An 18,069-nucleotide genomic window follows, 5' to 3' on the forward strand; every position below is an offset into this window, starting at 1 on the left:
AATCATTTGATCTGCCTAAATGCTCTTTTTGTTTACTATATTAGTGTTTATGCAGAGTATAGGCTGATCCAGATAGATTATTGGGTTTTAATCATTTTCACATGTTGGATTACCAGTGCTGGTATATTTGACGGATATTTTTTGTTGTGTTTATTATTTAATTAACACCCATTAATGTGCAAAAATGTAGTGCTTGTGAAAAAAGTGCTGAGTGCCTAAAATTAATCTAAAAAAAGTGGTTAAAAACAATTCACTTGGAAAGGGAGAATTCAGTAGGTTGATTGGTCTTAACATTGATGGTAACTTGATAATGGTTCGAATTGCCAATATATTTGTTACAGAGGCTGTTTCTTGCGATAATCGCAATTTCTCATTTTAGTTTGTTATTTCACTTTAAATATTGCAAGATGTACTTCTAAAGAGTATTTCTTGTGGCTCATTTGGTATTTATGCTGGTGGACCATAAGTATTGTCACAGACTGGCATGTAATTCATCAGAACTATTGAGTCCATTCGGTTGTTTGGTAACTAGATTTAGAATATAGTTCATGTCCAAGATACGGAGGGTTCTTTCCCTGTTACCCCCCGCTTGTTTTTGGAGACTGAGTCCAATAGGAAATATTTAAGATCCTTTGGATCACCATCATGTTGCTCATGAAAATGGCGGGCCACAGGATAGGCCTGGTCATGATTTGTAATGGCCCGTATGTGTTGGAGTATTCGCTTGTGTCCTTGCAAGATGGTACTGCCGATATATCTCAGTCTGCAAGGACATTCCAACACATAAATCACAAAATCGGTTTTACAGTTTAAGGCCTTTGTAATCTGTCTGTTTGGTCCACCGAAGGGGGTTGAATATTCAGTGGTAGTTACTCCAAACTGACAAGCCTTACATGTTTTACATTTGTAAAATCCGGTTCTTTGAGCTAACCATGACCCCTTGGCTGTAACGCCACAGGGATCATTGTCCACCAAGGTATCTTTCATTGAGGTATTTCTTCTGTATGTTATGGAAGGTTTTTTGGAAATTGATTCACCTATAATTAGATCCTGTTTAATCAGATACCAATTCTTGTTGATAATTTTGCGTATTGATGACTCATGCTGATTGTATTCCAAGATAAATCTAAATTTACTGTGTGATGTATCTAATTTGCTCGCTTTTACTTTTTGTTTTAGCAAATTATCCCTTGTTTTCAAATTACTCTTGTTTAGTGCTTTAACCAATCAGGTTTTGCTGTAGCCTCGTTCTTTGAATCTAGTTAAGCATTCCAATTGGGCTGTTTCCAAATCTTTGTCATTACTGCAGATGCGTTTAATGCGCAGTAACTCCCCATATGGAATGCTTTGCACTAAGTGTTTTGGGTGTGCACTTTTTGCATGGAGGATGGCATTCCCTGCCGTGGGTTTTCTATGTAGTTTAGTGTCTAATTTGTCCTGATTGACAACAAGCTCTACATCTAGAAACACCACTTTGGTTTTACTAATGTTGGTGGTAAAACTGAGATTTAGATCATTGATATTGATGGATTCAATGAATTTTAGTGCTGACTCTTTAGTGCCCTGCCATACCAAAATAAGGTCGTCAATGAATCCCCACCAACATTTTACGTGAGTTTCTAGAGTTTCCATATATTTGTTCCTGAGAACCAGCTCCTCCCACCAGCCCATATGTAGGCAGGCATAGCTGGGGGAGAAGATGGCTCCCATGGCTACTCCCTGTAACTGTTGGAACATAGCATTCTGGAACATAAATATGTTATTCAACAAACACGTTTCTACCATATTAACTAACATTTTAGTATGGTCAGCATATTGGGTTCCTCTTTTCTACAAAAAATATTGTAGAGCTCGTAAGCCATCCTTGTGCTTGATTGAAGTATATAGCGAGGTCACGTCAAGGGTGATCAGTAAATAGTCATTGTGCCAGGGAAAGTTTACCATTTTAGCCAAAAAATCCCCTGTGTCTTTGATATAGGACGCTAGTTTCTGGACATGTTTCTGTAGGAAGAAGTCAATATAAATTTAAGTGTTTTCAAAAATGCTGTTCCTTGCCGATATTATTGGTCTACCTGGGGGATTTTGTTCATTCTTATGCACTTTGGGAATGAAGTACATAATGGGGATAGTAGGATTCGCATTCCATGGATACTTGTATTCATCAGAAGTATATATATATATATATATATTCACTGAAAAAACCATAGGTTTCACACATGTTATAGTTAGCTGGACATTTTACTGATAAAAAACCAATGAAATTCCCCCGTTATAGTTACTGTAGGCAACTATAACTCACGCGACCGCAATCCTCTGGTGATGCTAATACTGTATTTAGACACTTATTTGCCCATATCTTCTTCCATTAAATTTTAGCTATACATATATTACAAATATTTTTTTTTCATAAAGACACATATGTCATCAGCAGAGGATTACGGTCGCGTGAGTTATAGTTGCCTACAGTAACTATAACGGGGGAATTTCATTGGTTTTTTATCAGTAAAATGTCCAGCTAACTATAACATGTGTGAAACCTATGGTTTTTTCAGTGAATTAGCAAGGTTTTTTAAATGCTATTTCCTAACTATAACGTGTGTGAAACCTATGGTTTTTTCAGTGAATTTGTACGGTTTTTTAAATGCTAAGTTACTTTACGCCATTTGTGGCGTGCGCGCCCACTTAACGCAGTTCGTTCCGTGCACGGTTTTTATCAACTTTAATAAGCCCTGTACATTTGGTGGCCTTCGGCCACCAAAAGCACAGGGGGTGAGGTCAATGTGGATAGTGTTTTTTTTATTTCGATTTTATAATTTCATGTTGCCAAAATTACGTTTTTTTTCTCTATTAATAAGCCCTGCACATTTGGTGGCCTGCGGCCACCAAAAGCACAGGGGGTGGGGTAAGTGTGGATAGTGTTTTTTTTATTTTTATTTTTTTACCGTAAGCGTACGGTAAGCTTACGGTAAGCGTACGGTAAGCGTACGGTAAGCGTACCCCGCGAAATTGCCGAAAAAAAAATAAAACCGTTTTTGCTCTTGGGGGATGTTTGGGGACTCCCTCAACATGACTATGTGGGAGGGAGTTGTCAAAACAGCCCCGTAACATGTTTTTGGCCATCATGTTTGATAAACAACACTCAGTGCGAGAGACAAAATGGCGGACGCCGCTTCCTGGTTTCGGCCGATTCGAATGTTTACTAAGATCTAAGAGCCAATCAGAATCGCGCTCGCGCACGCCACCGTAAGCTTACGGTAAGCGTACGGTAAGCGTACGGTAAGCGTACCGTAAGCGGGCTCAGATATATATATTGATTTAAAGGCTATTTTCTCAGAATCTACTGAACAGATTTACACCAAACCTACAAAAGGCACTTCCTTGACCTAGGGACTACCTCTCTGCCAAATTTCTAGTAATTCTGTTCAGCCGTTCGGGCTGTAGCTCGTTCTAAAGGTCCTATGGAAAAATGCATGGGAAAAACGCGTTTTGGGACCCCCCTTTTATCTCAGCCCCTGCTTGACGAATCCCCCCGAGACTTTCAGGGTAGGAGCGGAGCGTAGCGCCCCACCTATTTTGAGAAATTCGCGAGGATTCGTCGACCGGCGCCAAAGTTATTCAAAATAGAATGTTGAGGTTTTCCTATGGAAACGTGGTCCTAACTATAACTACCTACTGGCGACCGCCAGTAGGTAATATATATATATATATATATATATATATATATATATATATATATATATATATATATATATATATATATATATTCACAGAAAAACCATAGGTTTCAGGCACGTTAGAGTTAGGAATTAGCATTTAAAAAACCTCAGAAATTCACTGAAAAAACCATAGGTTTCAGGGGAGTTATAGTTAGCTGGACTTTTCACTTGTACAAAACCATTGAAATTCCCCCGTTATAGTTAGTTCAATCAATCAATCAATCAATCAAGGAACTTATATCGCGCACTACTCACCCGTAAGGGTCTCAAGGCGCTTGGGGAAGGGGGTCTGCTGCTGCTCGAACAGCCAGGTCTTGAGCTGTTTCCTGAAGGCCAGGTGGTCCTGGGTCATCCGCAGGTGGACGGGTAGGGAGTTCCAAGTCTTAGCTGCCAGGTAGGAGAATGACCTTCCTCCAGCGGTGGCTCTCTGGATGCGAGGGACGACGGCGAGGGCGAGGTTAGCGGAACGTAGCCGGCGGGTGGGCGTGTAGAAGGTGAGGCGGCTGTTGAGGTACCCTGGGCCTAGGTCGTGGAGGGACTTGTGTGCGTGGGTGAGGAGTCTGAACGTGATCCTCTTGTTGACAGGGAGCCAGTGCAGGTCTCTCAGGTGGCACGAGATGTGGCTGCGTCGGGGGGACGTCCAGGATGAGTCGGGCGGAGGCGTTCTGGATACGCTGAAGTCTTTTCTGAAGCTTGGCTGTAGTACCGGCGTAGAGGGTGTTTCCGTAGTCTAGTCTGCTGGTGACGAGAGCATGGGTGACCGTCTTCCTGGTCTCGGTCGGGATCCATCGGAAGATCTTTCGGAGCATGCGGAGGTTGTGGAAGCAAGCTGAGGAGACGGCGTTGACTTGTCTGGTCATCGATAGGGAGGAGTCCAGTATGACGCCCAAGTTGCGTGCGTGGTCCGTCGGTTCAGGTGCGGTGCCTAGTGCCGGGGGCCACCAGGAGTCGTCCCATGCGGAGGGTGATGGTCCCAGGATGAGGACTTCTGTCTTGTCCGTGTTCAGTTTCAGGCGGCTGATGTTCATCCATTCAGCGTCGTCTGTCATCCCTTCGTGCAGGCTGGCTTTGGCTAACTATAACTCGCGCGCCCGCAATGCACTGCTGATGACGTCACATATTACATCACTCATGACATGGTCAGTGACATCACTCATGACATCACTGATGACATCTCAAATGACATCACTGATGACATCACTGATGACATCATCCAGTGAATGTGTGTTTTTCTGAAAATTAAATATGTTTTATATATATATATCTCAAGGTCGATGGAAGAATAAATGGGTATATAAGTGTCTAAATGGATGATTTGTTTTTGAAAAATTGATTGTGTAACTGACTGATTAAGTGTATCATAGTGAATACATGCCTTAGTGAGTAATGTTTAAATATGTAAATATCTGTATCAGTCTCTCACTTTGTGTATAAGTGGCTGCATGGGTTGGTGAGTAGCTACATGGGTGTCTATATAGGTTATTAGTTGGTTTTTTGAGTATCAGTCTGAGTGTCTGCATGGTTCGGTGGGGGGTATTACGTAGTGCATAGTTGCATGAATGAGTGACTCACTGTTTGTATGTGTTGAAGACAGCATGTGTGCAGGACTGTATGGGTGGATGAGTGTGTGTATGGGTGTGTTAGTGAGTGAATGACTGTTCCAATAGTGTCTTTATGAGTAACTACATATGTTTTAAACTAGTATATGTGACTATTGGTGTATATAAGTGAGTATATGTGAGAGTGAGAGATTGAAAGAGTTCCTGTATGAATAAGTATGTGTTTCTATAAGTGATTGTTTAAAAGACTAAGTATGTGTAAGTTTCCGTAGAAGTAAGTGTGGTGGTGTGTGTATAACTGTATATGCAAGTAAATGTATGTTTGATTCTTTATTAGCATGAGTGACTATGTGTGTGAGTAACTCTATGGATGAGTGGCATTGTGTAACAGGATGTATAGGTGTATGAGTACATATGATGAGTGAGTACATGTATGAGTGACTGTATAGGACTGTTGGTGAATGAGTGTATGTGTATGTGGATCTTAGAATTACTGAAGAGGTTGTTGTAACTGGTATTGGTATGTCCATTGTTTTGAAAATTGTAGTCTCTATTTTTGAATGTGTGTATCAAAGGTTATATTAGGGTGAGAGGAGGTCTGCCACTCTATCACAAGGATGATGTCATCATTGATGTAATCAGTGATGTCATTTGAGATGTCATCAGTGATGTCATGAGTGATGTCACTGACCATGTCATGAGTGATGTAATATGTGACGTCATCAGCAGTGCATTGCGGGCGCGCGAGTTATAGTTAGCTGAACTAACTATAACGGGGGAATTTCAATGGTTTTGTACAAGTGAAAAGTCCAGCTAACTATAACACCCCTGCAACCTATGGTTTTTTCAGTGAATTTCTGAGGTTTTTTAAATGCTAATTCCTAACTATAATGTGTCTGAAACCTATGGTTTCTCTGTGAATTTCAAAGGTTTTTTAAATGCTAATTTCTAACTATGCCTACAGAGATAGGACATGTGAAGAAAGAAGAAAAAATGCACAGAAAGAAACAAAAGAAGTGCAGAAAGAAGCAACAGAAGTCCTCAAAGACGAAGAAAAGTGCAGGAAGAAGGATAACGTGCAGAAAGAACAAACAGAAGAGCAGAAAGAAGCCTTGTTGCAAAATCATCCTGTACCCTCAACGTTTTCAGACGGATACTGGTGGTAACTGAGTCTGACTAACCAGTCCTAGAGCCAGTGCTATGTTAAAAGACACTTGGAATACAGTGAAAACACCTACATACACTAGGGAACATTATGCGTTGGGGTCCCCCTGTGATTAGCATGACTTCCTCTGTAAGCTCCTAGTATATAATAGGGCAGGGGGATTAAAACTACCTCTTAAAACAGGCCACAGGGCGTTTTTGCACACGTTAACTCAGGCCCCGTCCCCTCCCTTCACCACTGTGTAAACACGCCCTGTGTCTGTTTTTAGTTGGGAGATTAAGTCCCCTTGAATCCTAAGGGTCCCTAGGGTCAAACTAGACCACTAGGTACCTCCAGTAAGCGCCACAGAGCTGCGTTTCAGAGAGGTGTAAAAGGGGGATTGGCCTCAGAACACCTGTCTGCAGCGCAGCTCCCTGGTGCATACTGGAGATGCCTGTTGGGCTAGTTGGCCCTCAGGGACCCTCAGTATTGAAGAGGGAATAATTCCCCAACTTACAACTCGCCAAGGGGCGCATTTGCAGAGTGCTGCAAGGAGGGGGCGTCGCCTCCGGCACGATGCCAGTCTTTTATTTATTTTAATTTTTTAAGAAGGGGGGCTGTGTGGTTCCCGTTCTTCTTCTAATTTATTGGCCCTGATGACCCCATCCCCCAGGGCCTGTCTCCTAATTATATTTTTTTGATCCCAATCCCCAGGGCCGGCCACTGTTTTTTATTATTTAAAAAAAATATATATTTATAGACACACCTAGGACATGCTGGACAAACCGTACGTACCTATCACCATGACGATTTGCGTGATATTCATTAAAAGGCGACTATGCATACAATGAATCCACGTGGAATGTATTTACACCACTAGTGAAGCTCTGACATGTCTGATGACCTACCGTGCCTAATCCAGGTAGACACCCTTGTCGTTTATTTATACAAACATGGGTAGCTATTGACGGGCACATTTAATACACATGCACACCAAGCCATTCAAAGGGGATTCGACAAAAATTCGACCAAAACTATGCAAGAAACCCCCCTCACGATTAATAAAACACACATCCACTGCCGGATGTGTAATACTTTTTATTTTACTCTCTGGAAAGGGGACGAACATCACTTGAGAGTCACAGCGCGCTCCTGGCAGAGCCCAATGCTGTGTTACACCCACCATTGGCTGCTGAGTGCCACACACCTCTGTGTTGTATTCCACTAGCTAGTGCATATGCTACGACACTCTCTAGCCAGATGCCTATGTTATAACGCACAGTGCTATGCCATACATATTACAATCTGGGATCCATATCTTTGTCACAGTGCATATGCAACGTTACACTCCCCAGCACATATTTTATATTACAACTTTAGAGACTAGTTAGGTTACACAACACTGCCCTGTGCATATCTTACTCCAAGGTGCATACCGCATAGCATGCGCTAGTGCCTGTGCTATCTCGCGCTCTCCAATGAATCTGTCATTGCGCACAATGTATTGCATATTATATTTCACGCCCGGTTCATCTTATATCACACTTTTTGGTGCATAGTTTATACCATACACTATATCTAGTTTTCATTTTCAATCGTGCTCTCAGGACTATGTTCTATATAACACTGTGTTCACCTACCCTTTTCACGGGCATTACATTTTGCGATAGGGGGTGGAGGGTCAGGGGGTGTTTCTGCCAAGTGAGCCCGGAGTCACAGTCACAAACGTCCTCTTCTTCCTGAATAAAAGTGAGATTATGCTGCATACTTGTTCATATTTTAAGTAGTTCGCACAGACACACGTTTTAAAAACAATAAAGTTCCTAATACCCGCCTTCTCTGAACAGTTAGCTTGCTGCCCCATCCCCCTCCTCCCTATCCTCTGTTGTGTGAATCCTTGGACTAGCCTCCTCCCTCCTGCCATGCATGGTCTGATGTGCTGCCACTGCCCTCAATTTAGTATGATGTACCAGTCCACTCCTCCTGCCCTCCATTGCCCAATTCTATGTCCCATCATTGACCTCCTACTTAAACTCTGTGCTTAGCTTTCTGCCCCTATTCTCCTTCCCCCTGCCCTCCGATGTCTTTGTGCATGCCCCCGCTCCATCCTTTTTGCCCACCATGTTCCATGGACCTGCCACTCCTATCTACTCTGAGTGTTCTGTTGAGCTGCCACTCCCCTCCCACCTGCCTAGCATTGTCAGATGACTGTAACCTGTCCCTGCCACCTCCACCCTGCCTGTCCACATGCCATGCCCCTATCCTCTTCCTCCTGTCCACATGGTCCATTGTACTGCCACACCCATCTGCCCTCCCTGGTCTGTTGTGCTGCAACTGCTCCTCCTGCCTGCCCCATGCGGTCTGTTGTGAGGCCCCTTCCCCTGAACTTTCTTGTCTGTGCACAGGTCCTGACCCTCCCTTCTATCCTCCATCGTCCTTTGTGCATGCCCCTGCACCCTCCTTCTTGCCCATCATAGCCATTGTGCTGCCAATAACCCTCCCACTTGCCATGCATGGTCTTCTGTGCTGCCATGGCCCCTCCCACCTTCCCTGTGTCTGTGTGTATGCCATCACAGTCTCACTGTTGCTCTTCATGGTGTGTCTTGCTTCTAGTGCCCATCCTGCCTGACCTCCATGGCTATCGTGCTGCTCCTGCCCTGCCCCCTTGCCCCCAGCCCTCTGTTTACATGTGCAGACCCCTACTCCCTCCCTCCTGGCTTGTCTGTTCCATTGTAATGCCCCTGATCCGTCCCTCCTGCCCTTTATGGTCTGTTATGCTGCAGCTTTCTCTCCTGTCTGTCCATTATGGTCAGCTAGCTACCATTGCCTCTTGCCCCTCTGTTCTCTGTTGTCCATGTGCATGGTCCTGTCCCCTCCCTCTTGCTTCCTATGGATTGTTGTGCTGCACTCCCGTCCCGCATGCCCTGTGTGGTGTATTGTGCTGCTGCAAACCCTGATGCCTGCCCTGCAGGGTCAGTTTGGTGCACCTCTCCATGTCCCTCCTATCCTCTGTTATCCAAGTCCATGTCCCTACCCCATTTCCTTCCATGATCCAATGTACCATACTTGCGAACATTTTGAACTTGGTAAGAGGGAGATTTTGAAAAAAAACTGGGGTATTGATTTTCCCCTTTGAGTTACATTGAAAAAGAGGAGATTGTAGACAGGAGACAGATCAAATAAAGCCCATTTGAGCTTAAAAACATTGGACGTTTCCTGGCTGAATCGGGTCTGTTGGCATGCATGGTTGTACTACCATTGCCTCTTCCTTCTGCCCACAATGGTCCATTACATTGCCACAGCCTCTCTTGCAAGTCCTGTATTGCTGGTTTGTTGCCCCTGCCCCCCTTTCCACTGCCCTCCATAGTCTGTTGTGCTGCCACGGCCCTTCCTGCCTGCTCAGTGTGGTTAAATTGTTGCCTTTGCACCCTCCTACCTGCCTTCAATTTTCAGAGTCCGTGCCCCTGGCCTCTGCCTCTCAACAGTATCCTAATGAACAACTAGATTGCTAACATTCTATATTTATTACAAAAGTGTGGAACGCCTGACGTCATCTTGATGTAATCAAAACTGTAATACCTAGAGCATTTCCTTTAGAAATTACATATATGAGAGGGTCTTATTGGCATCAAAATTATGGTTAGTGCTCTAAAAGACTAAAATAAGGACATATTTTCTGAGTTTTCAAATAGCGACAAAGCACTTTTAAATTATTTGTTATCTTTATGTTTTTTTATCCAGTTGACCACTTGATTAAATCTTGCACTTAGGGGAGAGGATGTGGTGTTACTTCCAGAACTGCAGACTTTGCAACTGGGGACCAGGTTGGAGTTTCTGCTTCAGCTCGACATTCTGTGATTCTGGTCAAATCACTTAGTCTCCCCATGTCTACAACCAAAATGAATTTGTTCTTGTGTGATGTAACCAATGCTCATGTAAAGCACTCCAATACCTGACAAGTCTGCACTATATAACACTGCAAAAACACAAAATAAGAAGTGTTTTGCACACTTCTGTCATTGGGCTATATTTGGGCTACATCTGGATGATTTTGGGCTACATTTGGGCTCTTTTGTCTCCGGTGGCCATTTTGGGAGATTTATTTGTTATGAAGTTTCCTAATTTCCTCATGTACCGCAGTCTCCTCAGTAGGAAATGCTTTCAGTTTTTTACTTTGATTCCATCATGAAGGTATTCAGATATGTCACACATTTGCCATAAATTCTGAATGTTAGCACTCTAGTTGCTCATTAGATCACTGTAGTAAAACTACTGTTCACCATGGAAGTCTGCTCCTGGTATTAAAAGTGCACGTTTCAGTCTGCATGTCAGACGTTTTTTAATGAAATAGAAGAGGATTTGAGAAGTCACTCAAAATGTGCCCTCATTTTCTTTCTTCAGCATTAATCATAATTTCTATGGCAAAATGAACCCCCTCATTGTGTTCCTTTTAAAATTAAATGTTTTAAGTGTTACCAGTTTATTCCAATCGAGATGGCTTCAGGTGTGCCATACTTTTGTCATAATGAAGACAGTAAGCGCTCTAGTTGTTTTTAAGAACACTCTGGGACATTCTGTCATTGGGCTATACTTGGGCTACATCTGGGTGATATTTGGGCTCCATTTGGGCTCTTTTGTCTCTGGTGGCCATCTTGGGGGACTTATTTGTTATGAAGTTTCCTAATTTCCTCATTTACTGCAGTCTCCTCAGTAGGAAATACTTTCAATTTTTTACTTTGATTCCATCAAGAAGGCATTCAGATGTGTCACACATTTGCCATAAATTCAGAATGTTAGCACTCTTTTTGCTCATTAGATCACTGTAGTAAAGCTACTGCTCACCAGGGGAAACTGCTGCTGGTATTGAAAGTGCATGTTTCAGTCTGCATGTCAGAATTTTTTAATGAAATAGAAGAGGATTTGAGAAGTCACTCAAAATGTGCCCTAATTTTTCTTTCTGCAGCACTTATCATACTTTTTATGGAAAAATGAACCCCCTCATTTTGTTCCTTTTTAAATTAAATGTTTTAAGAGTTACCACTTTAATCCAAGCAAGATGGCTTCAGGTGTGCCATACGTTTATCATAAGTAGGACTGTTAGCGCTCTAGTTGTTCTTTGGAACACTCTGGGAAGCTGCAGTAGAACACAAAGGAATCAACTGAAAGTCTCTGACCTTGTTGGATGTACATGTTTTACTGAGAATGTCAGACTTCATTCTCACATGACTGAGAAAGATAATGTGAATTTACAGAAAATATGCTCTCAGTTTAGCTTATAGATCACCTTCCAAACCTCTGTGGGAAAAGCATGAGAAAATATTTTTCTCTCAATCATGATATCCCAGCAGAAGGCTTTTTCACATGGTGAAATCACCTTAGAACATACCACAATTCCTAAAATGAGTAAGGTACCATCAACAAATGATTTATAATGTAACTAAAGTCTTAAAACCTTCTATTAACTGCAATGCTTTTTAATGAGGTGCTATCATTTATATTGGTCCCAAGATGGCTGCCAACACTTCTTGGATGAAGTGCTGACAGCCAATCAGATCTCAGGAGGAGATGTGTGGTTAGGCTCCGCCCACATATATATATGGTTTTACTTTTGATTTTCTCAGGAACTACTGAACAGATTGACACCAGATCTGCAAAAGGCACTTCCCTGACCTGAGGACTACCTCTTTGCCAAATTTCAAGTAATTCTGTTCAGCCGTTCGGGCTGTACCTTGGACTAAAGGTCCCTATGGAAAAATGCATGGGGAAAACGTGTAATGGGACCCCCCTTTTTTCTCGGCCCCCGCTTGACGAATCACCCCGAGACTTTCAGGGTAGGAGCGGAGCGCCCCACCTATTTTGAAAATTTTGCGAGGATTCGTCAACCGGCGCCAAAGTTATTCCAAATAGAATGTTGCGGATTTCCTATGGAAACACGGTCCTAACTATAACTATCTACTGGCAACCGCCAGTAGATAATATATATATATATAACATTCTTAAATGTTTTAACTGTCACTGACCATGTCATGAGTGATGTAATATATGAAGTCATAAGCAGTGCATTGCGGGGGCATGTGTTAAAGTTAGCTCAGCTATACCGGCTGAATTTCTCTGGTTTTGTACGAGTGAAATGCCCAACTAGCTATAACATCCCTGAAACCTGTGGTTTTTTACAGTGAGTATATATATATATATATATATATATATATATATATATATATATATATATATATATACAAATTTATATTTATATGTATATATATTCATAAATATATATTTATATGTATATGTATATATATATATAAATGTTCTAGTAGAAGGTAAGATCTTATTATTTATGATACCTAACTACAACTTCACTTTAACCTTAGGTTTTCTCAGTGAATATCTGGGGCTATTTAACGTAAAATAAGATGTTATACCATATCTAGCTATATCATCCCTTTAAACTTTGCTTCTTTTTCAGTGATTTGCAGTTATTTTATTATATTCTGCCAACCCCCCTTGCCACCCAAAATGCTGCAGATGGCCAAACGCTTTCCGCACATACCCATGTGGCCAGGTCGTGCCCCTAACCCCTGCTGATGATCAACCCTCTATGGATGGCCAACCCCATACAGACCCCAACCCAAATGTATTTATTTAAAAAAAATGTTATGCAGTACACTGTACTCATGTGGTACCACTGTAGAAGCTTTACTTACATGGCACTGCACAACCATATAAGCTTTACTTACAGAAGCCTGCATGGTCCCACAGAACTATGGGGGTGCCACTTGTGTGGCGGCTCCCTCAGGAATTCCACGGTACCTCACTGGAGGGTGCCACTGGGCCCCAGAAGTGTACTGTGGTATCCACAGCACATTTTATTTTTGTCCCTCCATCAGTGAATGAGGAAGATCCCTCCTGGTTCCCCTAAGCAGTGCCATGAAGTCAGAGTATCCCATTCCTGCCCCCTTATATGATTCTTTTTGATTCAAATTCAGGACACAGGGAGCATGCCAAGCATTGAGATGAAGTGGATGAACTTTTTATTTGGAATGTTTTGTGAAGATTTGTCAAACATTGCCAAAGTATTTTGCTAAACAAAAAACGCTCTTTGGAAAACTCTGTGCTAAAACAGTAGCGAGCACATGTTCTAAGCGTTAACAATGTGGGATTCTTCTTTGTCTAGCCATTCATTGCATAAAAATAATACATTTAAAGTAAGCAAAGCGTCTAGGCACATGCAAAAATATGTTTTCATCCAATGGGGAACTCATTCAAAGCAGTAGCAACATAGCACTGCTGACGCATTAATAAAAGAAGCAACAACTTACTTTCAAAAATACAACCATTGGGTAAAGAGAGCTGATCTACTCGAAAAACCCAACGACCTGTCATGTTGATATTGCTTGTGGATCCAATGTGCAACATATCTGGTGTCATAGAGACTGGAATGTTGTAATACTGCATACGGCCACCACCACACACGCCAGCCTAAGAGGAGTAAATTGGATAAAAGTAACGTTAATATATAGTGAAAAATATGACATTAATAACATTAGCTGCATGTCTCCATGGATGCTGGCTGTGTAAGAAGTATGAAATCTGGTTGACGGCCCTGGTAACAATTCCTGCAATTGTAAGGCTATAGGCCTAATTATGGGTACAGCAGACCTGGGACCGCTGTACCCATCGATGGCGGTTTGACCAACCGCCATCGTGTCAGGCTTCCTGCCTGATTACAATGGTGGCAGGGGGACCACCACAAGAATGCCACCTCTGCTGGGATCCAAGATCCCCCGACAGGTGCAGTAGTGAGAGGGTCTGTAAATGGTGGCGGTGTCAATGCCGGCACCGCAGAGCGGATTAGGACCTGCATTTCCATTGCCCATTTCATTGCGGGGAACCCACCACGAAAAGGGTGGCGGAAAGGCAGGGAAGGGGACCCAAACAGGCCTCCTCTGTGAATCTGCCCATGGGGGTGCATGCGGGGTGGCACATTTTGTGTCCCATGGCATTGCACCAACATGAGTGCATTTTATGGCATGTACGACATGGTGCATGCCACACAGTGCACCCGATGTGGAAGCAGTTCCTCGGCAGCAGCAGGCTGTAATCCTGCACAGGTAAAAACTCATAATTGGGTGGTCGAGAAGCCGCAGGCTTGATGGTCTTCCTCAGACCGCCACGCCGGTGGTCCAGCTGGAAGGCCGCCAAACTCAAAATCAGGCCCTAAGATATCAGAATTTACAAGGTCTTTCTTTATCAAGACCTTTGATTTTTAACAGTAGCATTCTAATTATTCTATCAGTGTTTTGCTTTATGATATTCTAGAATTCCATGGATATCCCCTCTCCACCCCCCCAAGCACAGTGCACAAGTTGGGACTTCCATACATAATACCAAATGAAGTAGCGTACCCAAAATAACTCATACCCCAACCTCAAGATTTGTACAGCTTGAAGAGATTTCTGCTGTGGTTTTGCAAAATGCTCCTGGAATGTTCACAGTCTATTCTTAGGCCTTTTAGTGTACTGTGCCCATACCTGAGCAGGAGTGCCACCCAGGCCAGTGTTTCTGTCTCCACCAGTAGATCTTCCACTTGTCCACTGAATGTGATAATAGTTGAAGATGGTAAATGTAAGGTTGCCATCGGTGGTTAGAATGACTTGAAACGTGTTCACCTACGATGAGAAGTCAATCAGAAAGCATACAAAATTGTACATGTTATGTCCATGCAATGTGCAATTGGGCTATTGTAAGAAACTCTACCAAACTGCATGCTTCTAAAAGGGGAAATAGCCTTCACAGCAGTGCATTTACCATGCAATGCCTTTACGAAGCATCCTTTACCACTCATTGTAAATATTGGTAAGGTTAGTATATATATATATATATATATATATATATATATATATATATATATATATATATATATATATATATATATATATATATATATATATTCACTGAAAAAACCATAGGTTTCACACACGTTATAGTTAGGAATTAGCATTTAAAAAACCTTAGAAATTCAGTGAAAAAACCATAGGTTTCACACATGTTATAGTTAGCTGGACATTTTACTCGTGAAAAACCAATGAAATTGCCCCGTTATAGTTAGTTCAGCTAACTATAACTCGCGCGCCCGCAATGCACTGCTGATGACGTCACATATTACATCACTCATGACATGGTCAGTGACATCACTCATGACATCACTGATGACATCTCAAATGACATCACTGATGACATCACTGATGACATCATCCAGTGAATGTGTGTTTTTCTGAAAAATTAAATATGTTTTATATATGTATATCTAAAGGTCGATGGAAGAATAAATGGGTATATAAGTGTGTAAATGGTTGTTTTTTTTTTGAAAAATTGATTGTGTAACTGACTGTTTAAGTGTATCATAGTGAATACATGGTTTAGTGAGTAATGTTTAAACATATAAATATCTGTGACAGTCTCTCACTTTGTGTATAAGTGGCTGCATGGGTTGGTGAGTAGCTACATGGGTGTCTATATAGGTTATTAGTTGTTTTTTTGAGTATCAGTCTGAGTGTCTGCATGGTTCGGTGGGGGGTATTACGTAGTACATAGGTGCATGAATGAGTGACTCACGGTTTGTATGTGTTGAACACAGCATGTGTGCAAGACTGTATGGGTGGATGAGTGTGTGTATGGGTGTGTTAGTGAGTGAATGACTGTCTCAATAGTGTCTTCAGGAGTAACTACATATGTTTTAAACTAGTATATGTGATTATTGGTGTATATATGTGAGTATATGTGAGAGGGAGAGATTGAAAGAGTTCCTGTATGAATAAGTATATGTTTCTATAAGTGATTGTTTAAAAGACTAAGTATGTGTAAGTTTCCGTAGAAGTAAGTGTGGTGGTGTGTGTATAACTGTATATGCAGGTGAATGTATGTTTGATTCTTTATTAGCATGAGTGACTATGTGTGTGAGTAACTCTATGGATGAGTGGCATTGTGTTACAGGATGTATAGGTGTATGAGTAAATATGATGAGTGAGTACATGTATGAGTGACTGTATAGGACTGTTGGTGAATGAGTGGATGTGTATGTGGATCTTAGTATTACTGAAGAGGTTGTTGTAACTGGTATTGGTATGTCCATTGTTTTGAAAATTTTAGTCTCTATTTTTGAATGTGTGTATCAAAGGTTATATTAGCGTGAGAGGCGGTCTGTCACTCTATCACAAGGATGATGTCATCAGTGATGTCATCAGTGATGTCATTTGAGATGTCATCAGTGATGTCATGAGTGATGTCACTGACCATGTCATGAGTGATGTAATATGTGACGTCATCAGCAGTGCATTGCGGGCGCGCGAGTTATAGTTAGCTGAACTAACTATAACGGGGCAATTTCATTGGTTTTTTACGAGTAAAATGTCCAGCTAACTATAACATGTGTGAAACCTATGGTTTTTTCACTGAATTTCTAAGGTTTTTTAAATGCTAATTCCTAACTATAACGTGTGTGAAACCTATGGTTTTTTCAGTGAATTTCTAAGGTTTTTTAAATGCTAATTCCTAACTATAACGTGTGTGAAACCCATGTTTTTTTCAGTGAATTTGCAAGGTTTTTTAAATGCTATTTTTTTTTTTTTTTCTTCATTTTTTTCAAACATATTTTTAATTTAATTTTCTTACCTTTTATAAAGTCTATGCTTAATTTTTTAAAATCATTAAATATTTATTTTATATACATTTTTTAAAATAAACAAGTAAAATTTATTTCCAGATTTTTTTTTTTTTTTATTTTTTTTTTTATAGTACGCGTACCGTAAGCTCACGGTAAGCGTACGGTTTACGCAACGTCCGTAATCTATCTACGCTGCTTGCGTATAGTTACGTACTTTGCGTAGCCGCGCGTACTGCGCGTGGGACGCGTGCGCGCTTACGCAACACGCGCACGTTACGCGGAAGTGCCGGGGAGTGACTGTTATGCGCATGCGCGCAAGCGCGTGTCTTTTTTACGCGCACGCGTACTTTTTGCCGTAAGCGTACCGTAAGCGTACCGTAAGCGTACGGTTGGTCATGTGATCATGAAACACAACTTTTGATTGGTTGAAACTACTTTCAGTTCTAGAACTCTCCTACACCACACCCATTCCCCTCATTTCTGCTTGTGATCCCTTGGGAGAAGGAGCTGGTTTGTCTTTGGGATACGATGGCAGAACAGCAGAGCTCTTCTGAGAGTGAGGCTAGCACCAGCAGCACTGTCTTGAGGCAGAGAGCGAGGAAAGTAAAACCTTCTTATGTTTGGGATTATTTTACTTTTCCAGAAGGCCAGCAAAAGGTGAATGCACCCTTAGTTACTTGCAAGCTGTGTCAGCGTGTACTTTCTAGAGGTAATCCTGACAGGAAGTATTCCTTTGGGAATCACACCATGATGAGGCACCTCAAGGATGTACACAAAAGGACACATGCTCAACTTTTTGGAGGTAACTCTTCAGAAAGACGAGCCAGTACATCCACAGCAGCTCAGCCTGGACCATCACCTGCAGAGCTTACTCCTTCTTCTGCAGCTCAGGTGAGCCCTTCATCTGTGGGGGGAGAATCTCCTTTTGCTGGCCCTCTGGAAATGAACCCTCGATTTCGGAAGGTTGATATTCATTGCACATTTTGT

At 41.9% G+C, this 18,069-nt stretch overlaps 1 protein-coding gene across 1 annotated transcript in view; it reads right to left on the reverse strand.

Moving 5' to 3' along the window:
- LOC146809179 (alpha-tectorin-like) overlaps positions 1–18,069 on the reverse strand; it is a 934,770-nt gene that overhangs the window by 795,009 nt on the left and 121,692 nt on the right. Inside the window, exons 3-4 of the mRNA XM_085614840.1 lie at positions 14,951–15,088; positions 13,739–13,898 (exon numbers count right to left, since the gene is read on the reverse strand). Coding sequence (XP_085470966.1) covers positions 13,739–13,898; positions 14,951–15,088 — 298 coding nt within the window. The remainder of the gene's footprint in view (positions 1–13,738; positions 13,899–14,950; positions 15,089–18,069) is intronic.

This window comes from Triturus cristatus, chromosome 7, assembly GCF_964204655.1.
Source record: "Triturus cristatus chromosome 7, aTriCri1.1, whole genome shotgun sequence".
Taxonomy (NCBI): Eukaryota; Metazoa; Chordata; class Amphibia; order Caudata; family Salamandridae; genus Triturus; species Triturus cristatus.